The 18,291-nt window shown below is 51.4% G+C and overlaps 1 protein-coding gene across 1 annotated transcript; it reads left to right on the forward strand.

Annotated features, from left to right (window-relative positions):
• Nucleotides 1-2,069: 2,069 nt before the first annotated feature.
• CDC25A (cell division cycle 25A) lies at nt 2,070-18,082 on the forward strand. The gene is made up of 16 exons (XM_048053360.2): nt 2,070-2,316; nt 5,129-5,214; nt 6,931-6,985; nt 7,679-7,714; nt 7,866-7,902; nt 8,297-8,398; nt 9,240-9,356; nt 10,225-10,359; nt 11,006-11,080; nt 11,736-11,888; nt 12,190-12,282; nt 12,645-12,707; nt 12,811-12,909; nt 13,623-13,753; nt 14,078-14,189; nt 15,563-18,082. The coding sequence occupies exons 1-16, from the start codon at nt 2,165-2,167 to the stop codon at nt 15,701-15,703; spliced, it is 1,587 nt and encodes a 528-aa protein (XP_047909317.2). The 5' UTR covers nt 2,070-2,164; the 3' UTR covers nt 15,704-18,082.
• Nucleotides 18,083-18,291: the final 209 nt, after the last annotated feature.

An 18,291-nucleotide genomic window follows, 5' to 3' on the forward strand; every position in this document is an offset into this window, starting at 1 on the left:
TTAATGAAGGTGACACTGGATGCAGAGACAGCCAACCCGTACCTGACCATCTCGAGGGACCGCAAAACCTTGCATATGGGAGAAGAACAGCAAAACCTCCCTGACACCCTCAAGAGATTCACGGGCAGTGCCAGCGTCCTGGGCTCCCAGGGCTCCACGGCAGAGGCATTGCTGGGAGCTGGAGGTAGGGGATGGGACAACTGGGCTGCGGGGGTGGCCGTGGTGCCCGTGCGGAGGAAGGACTCGGTCGGCATGGCCATGGGGAACATGCTGCTATACTGGCCAGATCTCCCAGTGACAATGTCCACCTGTCCCTGCAGAGACAGGGAGATAAGATTAAGAGGGTGAGAAATAGCAGAGGGGCAGGGAAGCTTTGGGTGCTGATGCCGGTCTCTGACAGCGCTGCATGGCTCTGGATTTGTGTGGTGGGGGCAGCGCTGTGACAGTCACCCCACACCCAGGAACTCGGGGTGGAGACACAGAGCTGCTAATAGTGCTGGCAACTGCCCACGTAAAACATCAAAAAGTGTTAACCCCCCCCCCAAAAAAAATAAATGTTCAGGGCCCAGCAGAGAGCTGCAGTGAGGGCACAGCCTCAGCTTCCTTCAGGCTGCAAGAGAGGTGGTGGCGGGGCTGTGAGACGATCTGTGAGATCCTGGGCGGTGGGGGAGGGACAGGAGGGAGCGAATGCTGTGGTGTCTAATCAAGGAACCGAGAGCACCCCGAACTGGGGGTGGCAGTGCCCAGGCAGAGGGATGTGTGGTGCCCTGGAGCCAGGGGATCCCCCAGCCAGGCCCATTCCTACACGTGTCGGGGCTGATGATATCGGACCCACCCGCTCTGCGGCCGGAGACTGCCGAGCACCACCGGGAGCTCCGGCACAGCACATCCCGGGGACTCAGGTCAGCAGCAGAGCTCTGCGGCTCCTTACACAAGGAGGCAATGCGGGGCCTGCCTCACTGTTTCCCTGTTTTTCAACCTGCGAAACGGGACCATGTGCAGCCATTGCTGCCTCCACCCTCCTCCACCACCAAGGGCCGGAGACGGGGCTGACATTACCGGGGCAGGGAACGGCGCCGTGTCCTCTGAAGGGCTGGGCACGCATCCATTTCGCAGGCGAGCAGCGGAGCCTTGCTAAACACCACAGCCCGCCGCAGGGAGACGGCAAGAGAGCCGCACTGCCTTTCCTCCCCGGAGACCTGTCCGTTCCCCGCAAGGGCCGGGGAACCGCCAGGCAGGCCGAGCACGAAGCAGCAATTAGCTCTGCAGGCACTGTGTCCCTGGGAACCCAGCGCTGAGCGCGCCTGGCGTTTCTCAGGGCAGCGAAACGGCCGGGAAACGAGAGAGACAAAGGGGGGCCCCGTGCTGCTGGGGGTGAGGGCTCAGCCCCGTGCCCGCTGCCCGTGGTGACAGACGGAGCCCAGAGGCGCCTTCAGGGCTCTGCTCAGGGTGCTGCCGGGACGTGCCCTGACGTTCGCGGTGGGCCGCCTGCTCTTTGCAGGTAATGGGGCTCTGGAAGCTTCCAGGCGTGCTGCCTGTGACAGACATCTCCATTTCTTTATCGACCGCGGCGGTGCTTGGCTGGACGCCGGCGCTCAGCGCCTCGCCGGAGCTGCGGCTGCCTCCCTGGGGACACCGCTTGTTTATCGCCGTCAGGGACCTCGTTCGGGCAGAAATGGCACGGGCCGGGCCCCTCGGCTCCCCGAGGCCCCGTTTTTTTGCCCATTTTGTGCCCTTTCTCCTCATCTTCCCCCATTTTATCCCCTCCCCCTCGAGCCCTGTGGGGGGGGGGGGAGGGCCGCAGGGAGACAGCCTCCGACGGGGAGGCAAAGCGGCGCCTCGCCGAGGCAGAGGACTACATTTCCCAGCATGCCACAGCGAGGCGGGCAACCAGTGAGCGCGCCGCCCGCCTCGCGGTGGCATGCTGGGAAGTGCAGTCCCCCATTACACCCCTCTCTTATTGGGCAGAAGAGCTGTCAACCAGCCGGGAGGTTGACCCTCCGACCGCTTCGATTGGCCGGCGAGCGGGCGGTGGGTGGGGCGACCCGGCTATAAAATCCGCCCCCCTCGCGGCGCCGCGCAGAGCGGCCTTGCGATTGGCGGCGGGAGCTTTGGCGCCAGCTTCGGGGCGGGCGGCGGCGCTGACAGGAGGCCGGGGGGAACGATGGAGGCCGCACCGGGAGGCTCCTACCGCCGCCGCCTCCTGCTGCTCTCGCCGGCCTCCCCCGCCGCCGTCAAGGCGCTGTTCCCCGCCGAGCTCTCGCCGGTCTCCGACCTCCGCCTGACCATGGAGCAGCTGGGACGCGGCTCGGCCTGGTCAGTCCCCCCACCCCCCCCCCCCCCCCCCGGGGCCCGTCCCCGGCCCTCAGCGAGGCCTGGGGGCTCCGCTCCCCTCAGAGCAGGGCCGGGGGCTCCGCTCCCCTCCTCTCCTTCCCTCTCCTCTCCCCCCCGGAGCGAGGCCTCCGCCCGCTCCCCTCTCCCCAGGCGTGAGGCCAGGCCCGGGGGGTCCCGTCCCCTCTGCTCCGGCAGGGCCCCGGGGGGCGCCTCTGCCCTTCCCCCCCCTGCGGAAACAGGGCCTCGAGGGCCTCAGCTACCTGCCCCCCCCCCCAACTGCAGCCTCGAGGGCCTCCTCGTTTTCCTCCCACCCCCCGAAAACTGCAGCCTCGAGGGCCTCTTCTCCCCCCCCCTTCCCAACTGCAGCCTTGAGGAACTCTTCTTCCTCTGCCCCCCCCTTCTCAACTGCAGCCTCGAGGGCCTCCTCTTCCTCCTTCCCCCCTGCAAACTGCAGCCTCGAGGGCCTCATCTCCCCCCCTTCCCAACTGCAGCCTTGAGGAACTCCTCTTCCTCCCCCCCCCAACTGCAGTCTTGAGGAACTCCTCATTTTCCTTCCACCCCCCCCCCCCCCCCCCCCCCGAAACTGCAGCCTCGAGGGCCTTCTCGTCTTTCTCCCTCCCCCAACTGCAGCCTTGAGGGCCTCTTCTTCCTCTCCCCCCCCCCCAAATTACATCCTCGAGGGCCTCCTCTTCCTTCCACCCCCAACTGCAGCCTCGAGGGTCTCTTCTTCCCCCTCCTCCTCTCCCCAGCTGCAGCCTCGAGGTCCTCTTCTTCCTCCCCCCCCCCTCCCAAATTACAGCCTCGAGGGCCTCCTCTTTTTCCTTACCCCCAGCTGCAGCCTTGAGGATCCCTTCTTCCTGTACCCCCAACTGCAGCCTCGAGGGCCTCATCTCCCCCCACCTTCCCAACTGCAGCCTTGAGGAACTCTTCTTCCTCCCCCCCCCAGCTGCAGCCTCGAGGGTCTCCTCTTCCTCCTCTCTCCCCCCCCCGCCCAAACTGCAGTCTTGAGGGCCTCATCTTCCTCCTTTCCCCCCCCCAAACTGCACCCTCAAGAGCCTCATCTCCCCCCCCCACCCCAACTGCAGCCTTGAGGAACTCTTCCCCCCCCCCCCAACTGCAGCCTCGAGGGCCTCTTCCACCCCCAAAACGCAAGGCCTTGAGCTCATACCAACCCCCCCCCCCAGCAGCTTTTCCCGTGCTGCCCCCAAACCGAGGCCCCCAGGACTCCCTTCCCCCTCCTCGCCAGGTGCCCGATGCCCTCCCTGCCCCACAGAGCTCCCTTCCCCTCCCTTCCCTTCCCCTCCCCTCCCCTCCCCTGCAGCCCGGAGCCCCCCCTGGCGCTCCTCCTCCCGCCGCGTTCCCCCTTCTCTGCCGCCCTTTTCTCCCTCCTGCTCGGGCCCTGCTCCCCTGCCCACACGTGCTGGGGCTCCTGTTGCCTGCTGGGCCGTGTTCCTCCTCCCCTGGTGGCTCACCACGTGCCACCATCTTCTCCTATCTCTGGGCATCTGCCTCGCCCCCGAGCCCTTCCCTGTGCTTGGCTCCAAGGCTGCACGTTTTCCTCTTTCCCAGCTCTGCGGTTCGTCTCTCCTACAGCTCCGGCCTTGCTCTGGCCTCCTGCGCGGTCCTCCTGCGATTCGCCCTTTGCTTTTTGGCTTTATATCGCTTTCGTTTCTGTAATCTGCCTTCTTGATGATTCTCCCTTCCTTCAGATTCCTGGGATTCCTGTGAGCAACTCACGCCAGCCCCCTCCACGTTCATTGTTCTGTCCTTTTGACTTTGTGCCCTGGCGCACCTTTCGAATTACCTGGTGTGAGAGGAGAAGCCGCCCCGCAGAAACTCCTCCCGTAATTCAGATAACGCGGGGTATCCCTGTGCACGATGTGCATCTCCTGTAACGAAGCTGCTGTGACCCCTGCCCACGTGTGAAGGAAGCGTGTGCCTGCGGGGGTCGGGCTGTCGGGAAGGAGAGGGGTGCTGCCAGCGCAGCTCTCGTACCTGCGCCCGCTGCAGCTCCTTTGGGCTCTGGGTGCCTCGAGACCCTTCACCCACACGCTGATCTGATGGTCCCGTGGGCAGGGAGGATCTTAGGTGATCAGCCGAAACTTGAGACCTAACTAGTTAAAAAAAAAAAAGAGTTGTCTAACTCAAGCTCATTTCTGGATGCAAAGCAATCATTAAATCAGTGGCTGCCAGAGAGGGTTGCAGTCCCAAGGAAGATAACTGGGCTCTGATAAAGGTTTTTCTTGAGAATCGTATGGGAGATGCTGGCAGGACTCCAGGCACCGGTGTCCTACTCCACGTTTAAAGTGGTTTTAGTCCTAAAGTTTTATTGCAAGGTGTCGTTTTGTTATGTTAGAACCTTCATTTGTGAAGGTACAAGATCACGAGGGACTCTAAAGCGTAGTTTTGGAAAGCCCTCGTGGTTTGTGCGTTATTTCCTCTGCACGCCCCCTTCTCCAGCCACCCCTCATCTTTCTCGTTTGTAAGCCTCATTTCTAACGTCATCAATGCTACACATTTATATTTAAAAAAAAAAATAAATACTGAAACTGAGGTCCCTGAAGGCACTGAGCATGTTTGTGGGTGCAGTGATCTGGTGGTGGCATTGCCCGTGTGTTCAGCAGCGCAGAGCGCACGGAAGTCTGCAGGATTGCTAAGCAGGAGTCCTTGTACTTGGCCGGCAGTAAATGTTTCCGGGTATGCTTCCCTGTGCTGTATAGCTGCCTTCACGTCCTCTTCTGCTGTAGTCCTCACTTCACGAACATTTAAAATGAACCCTGAACTTCTTTTACAGTCAGCACGGAAGCGCTGAACAAGATCCGGGAAACAGGAATACCAGCGGTCTGCAGCGAACGGTGTCATCAGAGTCAACAGACTCAGGTGGGGTGTTCTCGGGGGATAAAAGTGGGTAAGGAACGAAGGGCACTGCATCTTCACTCTGCTTTCAGGGTTAGGATACAGAGCTAGCGCTCCCTGTAGCCGCTTCTCATCCTCAAGCTCGTGGAAGGCAGGCACATCTCCGTCCCTCAGCGAAGCTCCTGCCGTCCCTGTTTTGGGTTGTGGGTTTTTTAATTGTCCCGGAGCACGTTAGCAGTAGAGCTAGCATGGAGGAAAAACTGGTTCTGGCTCCAGATGGGGGCTCTTTGACACAGATAACTCATCCTAAGGAGGGGAAAAAAAAAGAAAAGCAAGACGTGGCTACTGACCCGTTCTGCTTTGTGCTCCAGCATGATTTGGAGAGACAAACCCCAGGTTATCAGGATGTTTTCTGATTGCCTTGATCTGCTCTGTGCGTGGCAGTAGGTCAACGCCTTATCGTGAGTGGATCAGCCCCTCGTGCAGCAGGGGTGGCTGAAGACGAATGCTGCTCGAGATAGCCTGAGATAGGCTTCCCCAGCGAGCTGGAGCCCCGCTATTCTCCGGTCTGTGGTGGCTGGCAGCTACTGGCCTGGGAGTGCTGCACACTGGGGTTGTGCTCTGAGAGATAGCGTCTGGTTATTCACTGATAGGATCCAGCACGTACCTGCGCTCCGCTCTGGATGGGACCAGTTTGGGTTTCTGCCCTTTGGAGGGTGGTAACTTTGAAAGCAAGTTGAGTGGTTTCTCTCTTTAAACCCGAACTGTGCTAACCTGCCCTGCGCGCTTGAATCAGGGCTGTTCAGCAGGGTTTCCTTTGTGGCTTGGGTTTTGTTTGTGGCTTTTTGCATACAGAAGCTGGCTGTTTATCTTGAAATCTGGGGAGCTGCGTTCTAGGACTGATATTTGCCTAGAAGTACTCTCGATTTGCTTTTTTTTTTCCCCTCTGGGTGAGATGGATTTTCAGTGAAAATAAAATAAGCAGTTACCCCATAATCTGTAGATTCAGAGAAGCTTCTGATACTTCACCGGTCCAGTACTTCCACTGGAGTTTGTGCACCAGTTTGTGCATGATATTTCTGTCTTCAAAGGAAGCCAGACAGTGAGTACAGCTGGCAAGCCACAAGGGGAGATAGATATACAGCCAGCTTGGTTATTCTACTTTCTTGGTTTTTTTTTCCTGCCTCCAAAGCAGGTCTCAAGTGTTTACAAAATACTTGTAAGGCTTCTGCTGTGCTGAGACCACCGCCTGTCCTGTTAGCCGGGTGAATTTTGTAGCTGTTAGCTTAGATCAGTCGCTGAAGTAGCAACAAGTCTCGTGATGATCCTAGGGAGGTGTTCTGGTAAGGTGTGTGCCTGTCACTAGGGCTTGTGAATACTGTAAGCTTCTAGAGGATCTGTGTTTAAGCAGGTTTTGTATTTGCCTGTACTGAGAAGATGCTCTGTAGTTGTAATGTTCTGCTTGTGTTATTTTGCTCATGGAGTTCTTGCTTTTATTCCCAGTGCACTAATATGTGTTAAAAACGGCCTTTTTTTAACTGAGATGTAACTGAAAACATGGCTTAAAAAACCCTAAAGGATTAAATGACTTAGTAAGATATATGTGAGGGTATAAGCCAAGGTTATTCCATGTTAGGTGACTCAATGTCTTTTGGGGGAATGCTATAGTGAAGCCCAATAACTTGCATTTACTTGGTGCTCAGACACTGCTTGTTAGAAAATGCTGTCTGTCTTATGCAGGTTGTGCTTTGGATTCACCCAGTCCTCTGACCTCCAACGACATCATGGAGGAAACGTACGTAACCCTAAGCTAAGCCCGACTCCTGTTTCATGTTGTACTACTAACCAATGCAGGCTAATGAGAAGCTTGATGTGCTTTTTTTTTTCATTTGCTGGCGTGTGTGCAGCGGGTTCTTGTCTCTTAAACTTCTAGAAGCGTGTGCTTTAGTGCTGGGCAGATGCTGGCTCGCTGTCTTGTCTGTGTCCCAGAGTACTAAGTCTTGGGTCTGAGTTGGTGTTGTACCAACCCAACCGTTTGTGTGTGACACTGATGCCTTACAAGGGTCTGCACCAAGTCACATGTAAGCTGCGGTTTTGACCTCAACACTTAAACTGTGACTTCTGCTTGTGTATGCCTTAACTGGTACCAAGAGGTTGCTTTTAGCTTGGAATTTGCCTCTCCCAATGAGAATTTTAAAAAGATCCTTTGCCCCTTTATTTATGGGGGCCAAATGCCTTTGGTTCCTGATTTACTGAGCTTTTATTCCTTTAATCTAGCTTCTTGTCTAGATGATGCTGAGAGGAGAGAGCAGGATTCCAGTTAGTGCTTTGAAAACTAGGAGGGGATAAGCTGGCTATAAATACCTCTTGGGAAGGACAAAGCGTCATCAAAAAGCATGTTGGCTTCTGTTTAGCATAACACTCTGACCTAAATAAAAGGTTGACTTTTAGTCTATCTTTTGTTAACTGTGAGGCATCTCAATTTCAGGTTTGAGAAAGCGATTCTTGAATCTAGCAGACTGAAGTAAGTATCTTTGTGTTTTAACTTCTTTGTTCAGTGACTTTTCTGGATTTGCCTCTAGCTTATAGTTTTGTTGAAAAAAAGTGAGTTCTACTCACATTTATTTCAACATTGTCTCTTAAAAGATAGTAATCTTGGTTCTTTTTTGTTGTAGCATTCGACTGCCTCTCAGAAGAATACATTCACTGCCAGTAAGTGAGGGTGGTATTGATCTTGTGCAAATGTTAAAGGATTTAGTGTGTGAAGTGTTTTTAGTTGGATCTGTCCCACAACTTGCTAATTTATTGGCTTCAAGAACAGCTGCTGTGGTGCTTGACTTGAAAACTGTCAAATTTACAGCTTCTAAACTTGAAATCTTGTCCACGTGTTGATGTAAAATTTCAGTGATGTAGCTTTGTCACCAATGCAATTGGAGCACTGCATTTTGATACCTGCGTGAGGTGTCAGCATAAGGCTCCTGCACATAGGTGCCCCAACTTGCAGATGAATGCCTTATACTCCTGTTAACTCCTCTTTTGCTTAAGATCTGGTTGTGCAAAGGTTACAGCATGGTACTAAACTAGCCTTTCTCTATGAATTTTGTAGCAGAGGCTCCTGGGATCCAGTCCCGCTCTGAAGAGAAACCATTCAGATTCTCTGGATTGTGATGCTTTTCAACTCTTAGAGCAAAATGAAAACAAGGAGAACGTAAGCATTGCTTTTTGTCTGCTGAGATGGTAGTGTAAGAGGCGATAGCAAGGAAGCTGAATTAGCAGACCCCTTCCTCAGCAGGTGTGGCGGAAGAGGCTTCGATTAGTGCCTGCCAGACTACAGCTCACACATGACAAAGCTTTTGCACAGCTTATTTGGGGGAAACTTGCAGTGAAGTGCGACAACACTGATTATAGTGGCTGCAAACTGACTACAGGTTGTTAAAAATTTGGAAGGCTTTGACTATGCAGGACTGACTTTGTGCTATCGGACCTGACTAGTCTGTGGCAAGGCAAAATGTTTTCTTAGTGCTACCTTTAGATAGCTGCGAGGGGTGCCTCCAGAAGGCTGCATGGATCACCGTATCTTTTTTTCCACTGGTGATACAGGGGAACCTGGGCTCCCCAGCAGCACAAATGCTCTTTTACCTACTTGGTCTGTAAGGCCTGGCTGCTGGACATGCCATCGACAGGTCTCTGCAGAAAAGCGGTGCTCAGGAGCAGGGGCCTGTCACCTAGCAACAAACGTAGTTCTGTTGACCAAGCCACAGCCTCGGCTGCCTTAAAAATAATTTCTTTTGCAGAGAAATTGACTGCCAAAAGGAATTAAAAAAAAAAGCCTTAAACCTGCAGATAACAAGAGGATGAAAGCTTGGTTATGTTAAATGAATCACTATTGTAACATCTTTACTTTGAAAACATTCACACTCTGATTTCTGTTGGCAGCAGGGAACTTATATCCAACATCTCAGCTTAAAGAGAGAAGATGCAGTGATCCTAGCAACTTACACAGTTTGTTATTTTGGTAAAACGATCACTTTTCTATTTTTTAAATTCAGGAATCATTCGAGTTTAAGAAGCCAACCAAACCAGCTTCTCGTAGTTCTGTGCACGTCCGTTCCCATGATGGAAAAGGTGTTCCTGGACAAAGGCAGAATTCCTCCTCAGCTCAGGGAGTAAGTACCGCGGTGTTCTAGACAATTAATTCCCACCTAATCCTCTGCGTGCGTACTGTTAGGGAAGAGGAAGAATTGCATCGTGGTTCTAAGACACTGCTGTTTCTTGTCACTACTCATGTGCCAAATAGGAAAGCTCATCTGTCTGTCAGATGAGAACACTCTTGTGTTTGGCTTATGAGGGAGATTGTTCTGTAGTCTGTGGAAGATGAGTAAATGCAGAGCTGAGGCTATGCTGCAGTAAGTCAAGTGAATGGGGACATTAGTGCAGAGTAGATGAAGTTAATTTGTAATTGTTTCCGTTATCAGTAAAATGGATATTTATATTGATGCAGATGCACTGGGAACAATGAAGCCAACTATGTAGATGCAACTGGATCTTATCCAGATATGACATGCAGAAAAAATATTACTTGATGTGCTGTTGCTTTGCAAAACTTTGCAGAAGCAACTAGAAAACAAACATGATGGATCCTTGCACAGAAACAGAACTGGGGGGCCAAGTCTTTTCTGCACTCCTTGAATCTGGTAGTATTTCATCATGCTTAGTACTCCTGATCTGGTACTTGGGAACTATGGAGTTAATACTCCTGTTCCTGTGACACTGTCAGTTCTTCCCCTTTGCATCTTCACTGAATAACTTCCTCAAGAGAAGAGGATTATTGTGTAACCAGGCTAATGAAGCACTCTGCAGTTGTAAGGATCAAATAAAGTACTGGAACTCAGTTTGGGGTTTGCTCAAGTCCATGTATTCCAAGTGCTGGGATAACCTCCATCTTTTCTGTAGTTCAGTGAGCAGCATGGCATCATCTGTTTGCAGTATCCTACTGTAAAGAGAATATTGGTAAAGCGAAGTATTTTTTCTCAGTTTCCATCTAACGAAATACCCACGGGTGAGCTGGAAAACCACAGATCAGCTTTCCAGCAGCAGTCTTCTCTAACTTCCTCTGAAAGCGAAGATGATGATGGATTCCTAGAGCTCTTAGATGAGCAAGATTTGAAGGTATGTACAAAATATCAACACTTTGAAAATCATCTCTGTATAATGTTAGTCTGCCAACAATGTCTGCAGCTCATGTATGCTCTAGAAGTCAGTGCAGTATTATGTCGGCCTGCAAAAAGCTGGGTACTAGGGATTCCTGAAAGACTGAGTTATCTCTTGCAATGCTTCCATTTTTCTGTTTTTATATGTGCTGTTTCCTAGTGCAGGCAATGGTATTTACTTGGTGGGAGAGCAGCAGTTAAAGGTATTGCTGCTGTTCTGTTGGTAGCTGAATTGCATTGCTAGAGAGAATTATTTGAGTAGTTGGTTTTTCTAAAGAAAACTTGTTGAAAGAGCTAGAGGTAATATTTGCTTTCAAGCCACTTATACAGAAGGCTGTTTCTAATTGAACTTGAAATGCTTAATGCTTTGGAAGAATGGAAAGTAATTTGGAAGTAATGAATGAATTGATATAACTTACCTGTTCCAATATGCGTCACTTCAGTTCTGTTATTTTACTGAGTATTGGGCTAGTAATTGAGCTGAATTCCTCAACCTGCTCTGGCAGCTGTATTAAATTGCAATGTTTGCCCAAGCTATGCAAGAGCTTTAGATACTTACATGGTCTGTCCCTGGTGAAATAAATGAGTGAACCTTCATTTCCCAGAACGATGAGGAGATGCCATCTGACGTGGCAAGCCTCTGGACTGCACCGCTAGTCATGAAGAAAACGGACAATCGGGTGAGTGTTCAAGCAGAGCACAGCAGAACAGAGACGGGAACTTTGTTCTGGCATCCATTTTCACTCCTGGGAAAAGCGATCACACTGTCTCTGTTCCTACATCCCTAATAAAACAAGGTGTAGTATAAAAACCCTATGCTATTTTGTAATTGCTAAAGCCTGATGCCTGGAAGGTTGTGTCAGTGTAGAACAATGCTCATTGTGTGCATCTATGTTAATTTTCTTTTTACTAAAACACTTCATAAATGCGGAAGATTTTTTTGACTTCCCTTATCGGATACTTGTTGACATATCTTGAAAACATTTTTCACAGGCTTACCTGAAATGCCTGTAGCCCAATCTTCTGATAATAGACTGTGAGGGCAGTTCAGTCTCGCAGCAGAAGGCTTTTAATCTGCGGGTAGATTGTCTGCTAATTGATAGAAAGCACTCTGCCAGCACATCATTGTGCTCTCAGCTCACCCAGTCTGCACAGCGAGCGACAAGTGTTACTGGCAATGTAGGTCCCCAATTTAGATGACCCTATTTACTTCCTGCTGTTGCTATGCAGTGACAGTCTTATATAAGGCAAAACTTTGAATAGTCTGAAAGCCTGAGTCTGGCTTAATTTCTAATCTTAATCTTTGCTAGACAACTCTAACTTCTCTCCTTGTAGGCCAAACGATGCCGGTTGTTTGGCTCTTCATCTCTGCCCAGTGGCATAGGCAGAACTACCCAGAAAAGGATAGAGAGATCGCAGGAAGAGAATTCTCCAGGGAAAAGCAAGAAGAGGAAAAGCCTGCCCGGAACACCATCCGAAGACGCAACGGTTGGTGGCTTGGCATTCGGTGTTGTGGTAGAGAATTAATCGGGGAAGGTCAAATACAGTCGCCTAGTTTATGAAGGTTAATGAATTGCTGATCTGCCAAAACTGCCTTCTCTGTGCATAGTGTAGGGGCTGAGGGGAGTCGGTGCACTGGTTGCGTGCTCCTGAGCCTCTTTCCCTGCGATCCAAAAGGGAAACTGAGTCACGTTTCAGGGTGTCAGCAAACACAGAGTTTTGTTACGCTGTGGGGAAGGGGTCTCTGCTGTCAGTGCTCAGGGTTCATCTCTAACCTGTCTCCCTCTAGAATCTGAAGATAGTAAAGACACAATCCTCTGCAGCAGAGATTGAAAGCATTTTGGACAGTGATCAAAGAGACCTGATTGGTGACTTCTCAAAGGTAATTGATCTGTTTTAATTGTCTCTTTTGGTAGTGATGTTTCAAACCAGCCCAAGCGAAGCACTTCCCTTCAATGGTACATTTTCACACTAATAGTGCAGGTTGTCACTGAGAACGGTGCTTTCATAAGTTAGATGTGAAGTGATTCTTTTGTCATTCAAAAATACTTACAAAATCCCTTCAGTATAGGAGCCAAAGAAAATCTGTCCCTAAGTTTTAGAATTCTGTTTAAACTCTTATGCTTTGCTGAAGAGATTCTGGTCAATAAAGCATTTGTGTTACGAGCGAGCTGCTGGATGCTCTGCTACCAAGTATGTGGGACATGCTTGGAATTTCTCAATTAAATGCTCTCTGTTTTCTAGGGTTATTTGTTCCACACTGTTGATGGGAAGCATCAAGATTTAAAATACATTGACTCGGAAATGGTATGTGTTCCAGGGACAGTAAGGAAAATTCTTCACTTAAGAAAAATATCTCAAAACATCTAAACTGTATTGTTGTGGGGGTATTCTTTGTTGTTTTTTTCAGATTGTGTCTGTGCTGACTGGAAAATTCGCAAGCTTCATCAAGGAATGTGTGATAATTGACTGTAGATACCCATATGAGTATGAAGGAGGACACATTAAGGTATGTTGTTGACTCTGTAAGAGCAATGTGGAGTTGTCTGAAGTTGCCTATCAGGAAAAATGGGGACGCTTGGCACCATGTGGGGCTCTTCCTCACTAGAAGTGTCTCAGACCATGCGTATCTTCTGGCTGAGGTAGCCCAGAGAGGTTTGGGATCTCGTTATGCCTGCACACTGCGTGAATCTCAGGATACTGAGACCTGGTCCCTGAAGTGACTGCCCTCTGAGGAGGGAGCCTTTCCCTTTCCTTAACCAGCAGATGGCCTGTGTGGCAAGCAGGGAGATGCATATGTGAGACGCCAGTGCAGCACTGATATGCAGGGGAGCTAAGATTAGAATATCATTTCATGGTCATATCTGTAGACAAAGGGCTGTGGAAAGCGTAATTGTTCAGCTAGCTCCAGTGAGGTGAAGTGAAATACTAGCCACAGCCTCCTGCTGTTGAAATGGCCACAGCCACTCAGGGCAGTGTTAGACTGTGCGTAACATTCTGCTTGGGTTTGAAGCTTTGTTCCCAATGCCAAGCTCCTCTGGGAAACTTGAGGGGAGAGCTCGCAAGAAGGCGGGATGGGCTTGTTGCTGTTCTCCTCTTACTTGGGCACGACTGGTGCTTAGGGACGTGGTTTAGTGGGTGACATTGGTAGCAGGGGATAGTTGGAAAAGATTTTCAAGATCATCTGGTCCGACCTTAATGGTTCTGTGACTGCCTCTACAGGGTGCTGTAAACCTACATATGGAAGAGGACGTGGAAGACTTCTTGCTGAAGAAGCCGATCCTGCCATCGGAGAACAAACGGGTGATCATAGTGTTCCACTGCGAGTTCTCTTCGGAGCGGGGCCCACGGATGTGAGTTATCCCACAACACCAGACACGAGCTGACTGCCCTGCTGGTCGAGAGCACGGCTTTCATGGAGGCACCAGTTTTTGTGCTGGCATGCTGCTTAACGTGTGGTTTGTCATGAGTAGATGCTACTGGTGCGCTGCAACGCTTAAAAGTAGGAAGTGCGATCTAGTTAGCCGCCCTTTGCAGTGAGCGTGGCTTGCTGGTGTTTCCCTAATGGGCAGCAGCTTGCTACCACAGCCCAGGGAACGGGAGGCGCGGGGGGAGCACTGTCTTCGTGCGTTACTTGTCGAATGCAAGACGTGACGTGGGATCTCTTCCTGCTGCAGGTGCCGGTTTGTGAGGGAGCGGGACAGGCTGGGTAACGAATACCCCAACCTCCACTACCCAGAGCTGTATGTCCTGAAGGGGGGCTACAGGGATTTCTTCCTAAGGTGCCGTGTAAGTAATGCACTTAAATTCAGCCCTTCTGTTTTCTTCTTCAAAGAGAAGAAAGGATAAATACCCCAATTTCCTGCGGTGGCTTTTTCTGCTTCGTTCGGTGCTCTCCTGTACTGAGAGCAGTTAACATTTGGCAGTGATGTTCCCTTCACTTCTCTAAGCTGATTCCGTACCTTAGAGCTGTCTTGCTGCCATAGCTGAAATGTTTTTCTGCTTGTCTCTAGAGTAAAATATAAAACTGTTTTCCGCCTTTTTATAAGAACCAGGAGTTCAAAATGTCATTCAGAGAAGGAATTTAAGACTGCTTAGCCTGCAAGGACTAGGAGGGAAGAGAGAGGCCTGACAGTAATTGCTGTATGACGAATGGAAATGTCAAGTCTCTTGCTATACCAAGAAAGCAAAATTGGAAGCGCAAAGCTTGAGTTTTTCAACCCCTAATTCAGAAAAGGAGACTAATAGATGCCCAGTAGCTCTTCCCAGTGCCGTGAGGATGGTGTTAATTGCATTGCTTGTTTTCTGGTGCTTTAGCATTTCAGCTGGATGCTATTTCTCCTTGTTCTGGCACAAACTAGGGTATGGTCTGACTCTCACTTTAGTCCCCGTCAGGGCCTCACACTTCGGAGTATCTCTTAGATCACCTTCCTGTCCCAAGACTTGCTGCACTTTCAAACAGGTGGGAGGGATTCCTTCAGCCCTTCTGCAGCCAGTGTGTCAGCGGCAGGGCAGGGCTGTGTGCTGCTCCCCACGTCTGCCCACACGCCATTTCCCACTCGTTGGGATGTTGGGTCTTGCAGCATTTGGGCCCGCTCGGGGTTGCTGCTGCTCACGACAGTCGTGTTTTTCAGCTCTCCTGCAATCCGCAGGCTCCCGTGTGGCCGTGGATGCCCCAGGGGTTGTTTCTGGCCCCTTGGCCGCGCTCTCCTGAGCTGGGAGGACCGAGGGCCTCAAGGTGGCAGCACGGAACAGCCGATGGCAGCGCTCGCTGCTCTCGGATCTGGGAGAGCCAGGGGCTGCCCAGCCTGGAGATGCGTTTTTCACATCTTCGTTATTTCAAGGTGAACGCTGGACAGGCTTACTTAGCTTGCTTGCACTAAATATTGATGTCTGCCAGGAAAGTGGGGTGAGAGCTCTGTGTAGAGGGCTGAAAGTCCTTCGTTTGATAGCTACCGCTTCTGAAGTAGCTGTAATCTCAGTGGCACTCGGCTTTGCTCGCGAACGCCTGGTATGCGACTCCTGCTTGTGCTCCAGCTCAGTGGGTTCAGTTCTGTTCGCTCTGGTGGCAGTTGTTTGAGCGGCTGCTGCCAGGCTCTTGGCGATGCTCAGAGACCATTGCTCCTGGCACGCCGAGGTGAAACCAGCTTCTCTTTCCCCAGAGCTTCTGCGAGCCCCAGAGCTACCGCCCCATGCACCACGAGGACTTCAAAGAAGACTTGAAAAGATTTCGCACCAAAAGCCGAACCTGGGCTGGTGAGAGGAGCAAAAGGGAACTGTACAGCCGCTTGAAGAAGCTCTGAGGGCCGACGGGATGAGCAAAGACTGCGCGCTGCGGGGTCGGGGGGAGCTGTAGCGGGAGGGAAGCTTGCCTGCTCCTTGCTGGTGGTTACCGGGTGCCAGCCCTCTCCTCATCTGTCCTAATGGTAATGCTGCGGCCGCAGGCTTGAACCGAGCAACCCAGGTACCGGCTGGAAGCCGACTGTGCTGAATATTCTTGTTACGCTGCCTCAAGGAAACGGCTTCTCACGCTCTGACATCCACAAACTGTCCAACAGCCTGCCCCAGGAGGCTGGGAGGAGGCTGTCCTCTGCAGCGTACGCGGGGCTTGGCCTGGCATGTGGCGTGAGGAGGGAGGATATTTTAGTGCCTGTTAGTTTTTTAAATGCCTTATTTTATTTAAATACAGTCAAGTGAAGCTAAGACCGCTGCAGTTGAATCATCTGGATTGTACTCAAGCTTTTTCTGCTGAAGGGCAGCCGGCTGTTGGGGGTGTGGGTGGAGGTTTAATGCTTTTTCTCAGCTGCAGCTTGGGTTGTGTTCTGGCAGCGTAACGCGCGGTGGTGCAGCACGATGGGAAATGCTCCCTTACAGCCAGGGCTTCCACGTCGCTGAGCTCCCATGTTACACTGAGGGAAGCCTCCTGAAGAAATACCGATGGGGAAATTGCTTTTTTTTGCGTAGATATCATGTTCACCTCATTTACTTAATCTCAATTGCTTTATTTTGTATTAACTTGAATTTAGCTGCTGCTTTAGTTCTAAAGAAATCGGTGTCTCAAAGTCGTCAGAATCTCTGGGAACTGAAGTTAATTCAGGACTGGACGGCCTGGGGTGATCCCAGGGACACCAGGTGGCAAAGCTGTCACCGGTGTTCTCAGCAGCAGTGTTTGCTGCTGCTGCTCCCTCCCAGGCCCTGTGCGAGTGTCATGAAATGTGTCCAGAAGAGAGCCTGGCTGGGAGGGACCAGGCTCACGCCATCAGCGCGCCTCCATGAGGCTGCCCTGAAGCTGCTCCTGCTGCCGTGGGTTTGCCTTCAGCCAGCTCTCCAGCATCCAAGTCTCTCCTGGCAGGAGAGGCAGGAAACGCAGTTAATTGCGGAAGGAAGAAGAATTCCTCGGGTAGTTTTGTTACCCTAGGGCTGAGCCGTACGAACTGCCCACCTAAAGCAGGGCTTGCGGTTCCGTGGCGTAGCGGGGACCTAAAACCTGAAGTGCTAAACCAGCTTTGCTGCCCCTTCTTGTGGCACACCCGCAGAACCTGGCGGCAGCTCAGTGACTTGAGGCTGAGGCCAGCCGCCTGCCCCAGCAGCGCCGTGCTTGCTGTAGCTCCTCTCACTGACGGTCGAGCGCCCTGGTGAAGCTCGCGCAGGCTGGGAGCAGCCACAAGTCCTGGAAACTGCTGTCACTTCAGCAGAAATCCACATTTTCCATGGCCTGGCTCGCTCTGCCTGAGCCAGTCTTGCCTGCTGTTACATCTGTGTCAAAGAATTGACTTGAAACAGAGGTGTCTTGTGTGGGCTTTTAACTTGACTTTTTAAAATTGTTTCTTAAAACCTGCTGTTAATCCTCCTGAGAACAGAAAGGGTAGGCTTTGAACTCTGACTTGCTCATTTAGAAAAAAAAATTGAGCTTTGTTTCAGCAAAAATTATTACCTTGAGGGGGGAGATGAAATGACACAACAGAAATCATGACTACCCCGTTGCTCTTTGCGTGTCCCACGTCTCATGAGGCTTTGAACTTCAGAGGAAGCCGGTGAGGCCTGGGAGGGCTGCACTGCCATGGGGGTTGCCTGTTGTGGGGCGCAGGCAGCACCCTGACCAACACAAACTGCTTTTAAGTGGTAAAGAATCAGTTTAGCAATGCAACTGCCACAGGGGCTGTTTGAGCGCAACTTTGTAACCAGGCACATAGTCACTGTGAAAGTTTAACTTGCCACATTCCAAAAAAAAAAAAAAAACTAAAAATGGGTGGAGGGGAATAGATTCGTTTGAGGGGTGATGCTCTTTTGAGATTACTTATTTGCAGTTTCTGGAGTAATGCATTGCAGCGATCTGTGGCTTTAGTTGTGCGCTGTGCAGATGCCCCTGCCTTGCTGGGTATCCCGAGCTCCCTGATATTCAGGAAGCAAACTGCTGTGGGTGTCGCTGCTCTGCTCTTGCAGTATCGGAGCACGGAGCTGCAGCCCATGCTTTGCTTGGGATTGCCTCGTGCCCTGCTGGGGTGGGCACGTGGCCCCTCGCCTTACCCCCAGCCCTGTTCCCCTGTGTGCTGTGGTGAGCCCTGTGGGTGTGCAGGAGAAAGCTGCGCTGTGTATGTTTCCAACCAGGATCTGTACTATATCAGCCTGCGACTGTAATAACGGACTGCTGCAGGCAAAGAGAATAAAGTACTTGAACTCCAGCCTCTGTCTGCTGCCTTTTCCCTGCTAGAAGGGGTGCGGAAGTGCTCGGGGGGAATGCGCAGCTCCCTGGCGCGTTGAAAAGAAACCTGCATCGAAAAGAATTGCTGCCTTCCTGGCTTGCCTTTCATGCTTCTGGGGTAATGTCAAACTGTGCAGCTCTGAAAAATAGCACCCTGCTTTCCTGGGTGCATCGGGAGCTTCTCTGTAT

This window comes from Anser cygnoides, chromosome 2 (genome assembly GCF_040182565.1).
Source record: "Anser cygnoides isolate HZ-2024a breed goose chromosome 2, Taihu_goose_T2T_genome, whole genome shotgun sequence".
In the NCBI taxonomy this organism is placed as follows: domain Eukaryota; kingdom Metazoa; phylum Chordata; class Aves; order Anseriformes; family Anatidae; genus Anser; species Anser cygnoides.